The following is a 6,094-nucleotide window of genomic DNA, read 5'->3' on the forward strand; positions in this document are numbered from 1 at the left end:
TTTTCTATTTAATTATTATATTACAGTAACATTATTTGCGTTAAATAATTTTTGTGTTACTCAGTTAATATGTTTGATATTTCTTACAGTGATTAAGTTTTTTTTACATAGACTTAATATGTAAATTCTCGTATTTAAACGTTTAGGTCACACTTTAAAAAGAATGTAAATTACCATCTCTTCTCTCCCCCCTGCCCCTCTCCTTCTCTCGGAAGGGAAGAAGGAAGCAAGAGAGGGAGAGAGGAAGGGAAGGAGAGGGAGAACTTCATACCTTTAAAAAATCTGAAAATGAAATATTTCATTCATCATGAAATGATTAATTTACAATAATTTTTTGAAAACAGTATTTAAATATTTTTAATAAAAAAAAACATTCATTAAAGATTTTTTATTTTTTTTTTATTCAAATTTTTCGTCAAAAATCTAAAAAAAATTTTTTTAGATGTAATATGCTAAAGAGTGTCAAATTTTTCAGATTTTTTAATTTACACAATAGGAAAATAAAAATAAAAAATTGAAATTTATTTCACTATTATTACTGCATAAATAAGTTTAGTAGGTTGAAATTTGATGTAAAATAATCATTTACCGAGCTTAACAATGTGACATACTCAAAATTGGATTGGTTTAAGGGCATTTTTCATATGCTTATTCGGCTAGGTCCTTTGATCATCAATTTGATGCTACTGACACATATCTTAAACCTATAAAAAAACTTATTATAAAAAATATTACCTCAGCTAGAATTTTATTGTATATTTTCTCGCTTCTGATACCATAATCTGAAATAGGTATATTAATTGCACACGAGCCAATTGCGCACAAGCCAATCACAGCGCTAGAAAAAATAAATAAAACCCCCTACAGAGAAGTCGCTGTGATTGACAGTGGGCAATTGCAACAGTAAATCTGTTCACGTTACTTGAAATCCCCAAATTGCACTTAAAATAAGTTAGATTATATAATTAGGCATTGAAAAGAAAAAAAACGAAGATGCTGAATGCACAAAGTGTAAGTAACGCGAACAAGTCTAATATGCAAGTGAACCACTCCCTTGAAAATAGTAGTGCGGAGTGAACAAGAATTTTAATTACAATAATTATGATAATTATTTACTAATTAACCTTTAACCGTGTTAAGTGGACTTTCGACATTCCATTCTTGAGTATAAATCATTACGGCGGTGTTGTTCGCACGGCATATTTTTCCTAATTTTTTCCAGTAGTGCAAGATCAATTTCTGCCATAGCTATACCCATTTTATCCGTACATTGCGCTATAACAGTACCCCAAGGATCCACAATCTGAAAATGAACGGATTATGCTTTCAATTGTAGTGAGAAATTTTTTAATCTTATCGAAAAAAAACTATATACACAATAAATGGTTCCGTTCATTGATGGAATACAAAAAAAATTCAACAATTTTATAAATAGTGTGCCAAAAAGTAAGTTATTATTATATAAATAAATTGAATCAATTTATCAAACAATATAATATATAATATAATATAATATATTATAGGACCGTATATGTGATAACACAAACTATAGAAATCAAAACCTTTAAACGGTCTAGCTGGATCTTAATGCTTGTATGATTCGTGTGTGAATTTATATACTACGTATGTAATCCTTAGAAATGCGCACCAAAATGATTTTTCGATCTTGAAACACTAACTCTACTAAACTCGCAATAATATCACGAATTAAATTGATTAGCAATTTAACAAATTTTGTATGCTTTTTCGCATCTTCGAAACAATCTTAATAATGTTGAATGACACATTAAAATCTGTAAATAATTAATTCTTATTGCGAAAAATATTACATCGGCCGGAAGTCGAACCCGAATTTCTTGCATTCCGTGCGCACGAAACATCATTACATTAACCCAGATTGGTGCAAACTCGGTCGGGTCGAAAACGCTAATATACACAGAAAAAATCACTACACGTTCGATGATTACAGATCATAGCTTGCATTGCAATCACGATTAGAAAAATGTAAAAATTTTGGATGTAGAGACAACTTACAATAAACGACTTATGTCGGAAATGCTTAATATTAATTGCCAACCTAATAGATTGAATTTGAAAACTGACACAGGTCTAAATTACGCTCATACGGAGATACTAAATAAGTCTTAACAGCATTATTTATTGTTTCCGATTTGTCCATTATGTACTCTCTGATTTCGTGATCATTATACTTAGCAGTCACATTTTAACCATTTAATGAGACATGGCTATTTCTTTGTCGATCAACTTCTCAATTTTAATTGTCTGACTATTTTTCAATACTTAGTATATTCCTTGTATTATTAATTGACGAACTGTTGTTCAATATGGATTGTTTAGTATTATGAGGTGAGCAACCTTTTAAGATCACAATTTCTATTTTTAACACAAGAAAAATACTTTCTTTTGATAGAAAGCCGCAGCACAGACTTTTGCATAACGCATAACACATAGTGCATAAGCGAATGAACTAATCAGAATCTTCCCTTTCCTCCCATTCCATAGAAAAGAAGAATTTCAATTGATTAATTCCCTTATGCACTATGCATTATGCGTTATGCAAGAGTCTGTGCTGCGGCCATTAGTTTTGAGATTGGCAATCCATCAGCCATGAAACTATGTGTTACAACATTGATTAATAAAATATGATTTTACAATCAAATATGATTTTCATTAATCAGTCGTATATTTGTTCCATTGCAGTAATTCTTTATATATTTATCTATTGAAGATATGGCTCAAAACAGAGCCGGAACATCCAGAAATAATTAAATTTATTTATATCTTTATTATTGTTATTTTTTTGCGCAAATCAGCACTAGCGCTGACTCTTAATGCTACCTGATGCTATATTTATTTTTATTCTATATATATAATTATTTACCATGGCATGACCCCAGCTCGTTCTTTTTTTGTTGTGCGTGCCAGTTTGCGCTGCAGCTATGACATAACACTGATTTTCTATGGCTCGTGCTCGCAGCATCACCTCCCAGTGTGCAGCGCCAGTTTCATATGTGAATGCTGATGGATATGTGAGAATTTGCGCTCCCATATTCCGCAATGTTATCGATAACTCGGGAAACCGCATGTCGTAACACTGTATCATTGTTAAGTTTTGCTATATATTTATAATTTATATATGCAGGGATTCGATTGTGTATCTCGAAATGAGATAAAAATTACAAGTGAGCAAATTCACTAGAATACTTATAATTTCATTGGTCAATACCTAGTGAATTTACTTACTTTTATAATTTTCATTCTATTTTAAGATACACAATTAATCGCCAGGGTGTCCCACTTTAATCAATCACCTTCCAATATTTTCTTTGTTTTTAATTACAAAGTATTTCGAACAAAAAGTTACAACTTAGTAGGGACATAATGATAAAATTGTTTTTAAAAAAATCAACTTTTTATCATATAAAAATCATTTTAAAAATGGAATGACACAATTGTTAATTTTAATTAAGGATACAATACTAAGTGCGAGCTTGCCGATTGGTGTAGGCACAGGTGGCACAATTTCAATTCCTTTAAGCACATAATCCGATTCCATCAGACGTACTCCGGTATCCTTATTATCTATGTCGAACAAGTGTAACTTTCTATACACAGCAACCAAATCTCCTTCATTATTTATCAATATATGTGTATTGTAAATCTTTTCCACATTGTCTGACTGAAATGATGAATGTTTTTAAATATCATTGAAAAAATAATTATTTTATCTTTTGTAATTAAATGAATTAATGTAAAATGGAAATTAAAATATTTACAGCTTCATGAATTCCACCTAAGGATAACCAGATATTATTCTTAATAGCAATCTCTTTATAAGATGTCACTGTCAGTCCAGTCAAAGGTTCAGCCATGGTGACGATATCCTTTTTATTATCTGCCAAAAAATCGCAAGCTTCAGGAAAAAATGCTATCTGCAAAATATATAAATTAGAAGAATAAAGTTAAATGTCATGCAATTTATGGATATAAAACACTATTTATTGTAAAGTATTTACATACTGTGGCTGATCTGCGTTTGGCCTCAGTTGCTAATTCATTCACAATCTGTAGATTTTTCACTTTGTCAGCTATTGATCGCATTTGGCATACTGCAATTAGTGGATGTATCATTGTGTTGATGTAACGTTTCGCTGGTTGTATGCTAAAATGCAAGAACTTAGTTACTTCATAAACATAATAAATGCATTCAGAATAACAACTGCTCACTGAGTACTCAGTGAACAGTTGTTCTGAATGCAGCCAATAACAAATAAAAATAATTTTGATATAACAAAGTTTTTTTTTTGTAAATGGATAGTTCGCGAACGAACGAGTAAAATAAATGAATAAATGAATCTTTTACGTGAACTAGATGAACTAATTCACAATTATCTGAAAATGATGTCAAATTGAACTATTTAATCGACAATTACTAAAACTACAAGTTTCACAGTTCCTGGCGAACATAAGTAAACACGTGGTGAAATATATATAGTCCAACTTTTTTATTTTGTACAATATTTAAATATAAGTATATACTTCTTTCTAAGCGTATTCAACCCGACTGGATTTACACCAACCTAGGTTGAATGACATTGTACGCTTTTCTATTGGTGGAATATGTAACGTCAATCAATAGTAGAACATTATCCAATTAAAATAAGAGTAAATCCGCTCGGGTCGAAAATGCTATAAGTAAAAATGGTAATTATACAATTTAGCATCAATCACCTCAAAAATCAATAAAAAATTAGGCTTATTCGCCACGTTTTTGCATGAAATGAAATAATCTGGCAGAAAGTGTCGCTCTGCGAAGCGAGATATTGAGCGTTAAATTTAACTGAAGTGTTACTATGTAATGCTCTTCGCAGAGCAGTCCCGGACTTTTTTCTGCCAGATTCTTTGAATGATCCTAATTTCATCGAAATCGGAGGTAGCTCTTCTGAAGAATTAGCGGCCTCATTTTGACAGATTTCCTAACCTCAATGGTACGCTACCCAACTTAACGCTTAACATCTCGGTTCGCGGGACAGAGTGACATTTTTTTCTGCCAAATTCTTTCATTTCATGTAAAAAAACACGTCGAATAAACCTAATTTTATTGATTTTTGAGGTAGTTGGTGCTAAACCATATAATTACCGTAAAAATACTTGCTTGCACACTTTTGTGCAACAATTCATCATCAAAAGGCAAAGCTAAATGAGAGATCATCTGATTGATCTAATCAGCGTCTACGGAACAATAAGGAGATCAGATTTGAAGTCTGAGACCGGTATTCATAGTCGATTCTTATTTCAAGATCGCCTTAAATAATGTTTTAAGACTACGGTGTAAGAATATATAAGGTGTATCCACTCCTATAAAATCACTAGTCTCTTCGTGAGGTAACTGGAATAGTAAACCGCTAGATGGCATATGTTTTGAGCACTTATGTTTTCGCGTGGATGAAACTATAGTTTCTGTACTATAGTTTCTCTGTAGTTTACTATAGTTACTAGTTTATTATAGTTTCTTTATAGTTTCTCTACAGTTTCTGTACTTAAATCTTCAGAATAGAAGCGTGCCGACTGTCCATAGGAAAGATAGTTGGGCATGCTTTTATCCTGAGGATTTAGTCCTAACACGAACCACATCTACTTTTGATGATTTTATCGAAGTATAAAAAAATGTATGTTCCCAAACTGAAAATGGATGTACTAGCGGTAGTCTACAGACGATTTCAACGGTAACAGAAAAAAGGCCGGCATGGCCCCTCTCAGGTTTGTCTCTGTCCAAAGGTGCCGACACGAAGTGTCTCTACTGATCATTAAGATTGGGACATTTTCTAGGGTTTTTTACGTTATATGTAATATACATATAACGTATATACATATTACCTCAAATATGTATATACGTAACACACACGTTTCTAAAGATGCCTTTTCACGCTTTTGACGCTCGATGCTCATTTTTAGTGTCAAAATAGGTCACGTGATCAAAATTGACGCTCGATATTGATCAATTTTTATTACGTGACTTACTTTGACGCCAAAAATGAGCGTCGAGCATCGATATGAAAAGGCACCTTAAAGC

The 6,094-nt window shown here is 31.9% G+C and overlaps 1 protein-coding gene across 4 annotated transcripts; it reads right to left on the minus strand.

Annotated features, from left to right (window-relative positions):
• Positions 1–565: 565 nt before the first annotated feature.
• On the minus strand, positions 566–5,338 carry LOC108746568 (nitrilase homolog 1). 4 transcript variants are annotated; one of them, XM_018483422.1, is made up of 7 exons: positions 5,162–5,338; positions 4,042–4,183; positions 3,798–3,953; positions 3,497–3,700; positions 2,903–3,115; positions 1,125–1,303; positions 566–704 (listed from the first exon to the last, which is right to left on the minus strand). In XM_018483422.1, the coding sequence occupies exons 1-6, from the start codon at positions 5,203–5,205 to the stop codon at positions 1,136–1,138; spliced, it is 927 nt and encodes a 308-aa protein (XP_018338924.1). In that variant the 5' UTR covers positions 5,206–5,338; the 3' UTR covers positions 566–704; positions 1,125–1,135. The 4 variants fall into 4 exon arrangements, with proteins under 4 accessions (XP_018338924.1, XP_018338923.1, XP_018338925.1 ...); XM_018483421.1 differs by having other exon boundaries at positions 566–782; XM_018483423.1 differs by having other exon boundaries at positions 566–1,303; positions 5,177–5,338.
• Positions 5,339–6,094: the final 756 nt, after the last annotated feature.

Source organism: Trachymyrmex septentrionalis, unplaced genomic scaffold (assembly GCF_001594115.1).
Source record: "Trachymyrmex septentrionalis isolate Tsep2-gDNA-1 unplaced genomic scaffold, Tsep1.0 scaffold179, whole genome shotgun sequence".
Lineage (NCBI taxonomy): Eukaryota > Metazoa > Arthropoda > Insecta > Hymenoptera > Formicidae > Trachymyrmex > Trachymyrmex septentrionalis.

Coding starts and splice junctions, on each gene's coding strand:
- LOC108746568 (XM_018483422.1), bottom strand. CDS start 5,205: ATGATGAATTGTTGCACAAAAGTGTGCAAGCAAGTATTTTTACG. Junction 4,184..5,161: donor TGCAAGCAAGTATTTTTACG/GTAATTATATGG, acceptor CTTGCATTTTAG/CATACAACCAGCGAAACGTT. Junction 3,701..3,797: donor TAGGTGGAATTCATGAAGCT/GTAAATATTTTA, acceptor TCATCATTTCAG/TCAGACAATGTGGAAAAGAT.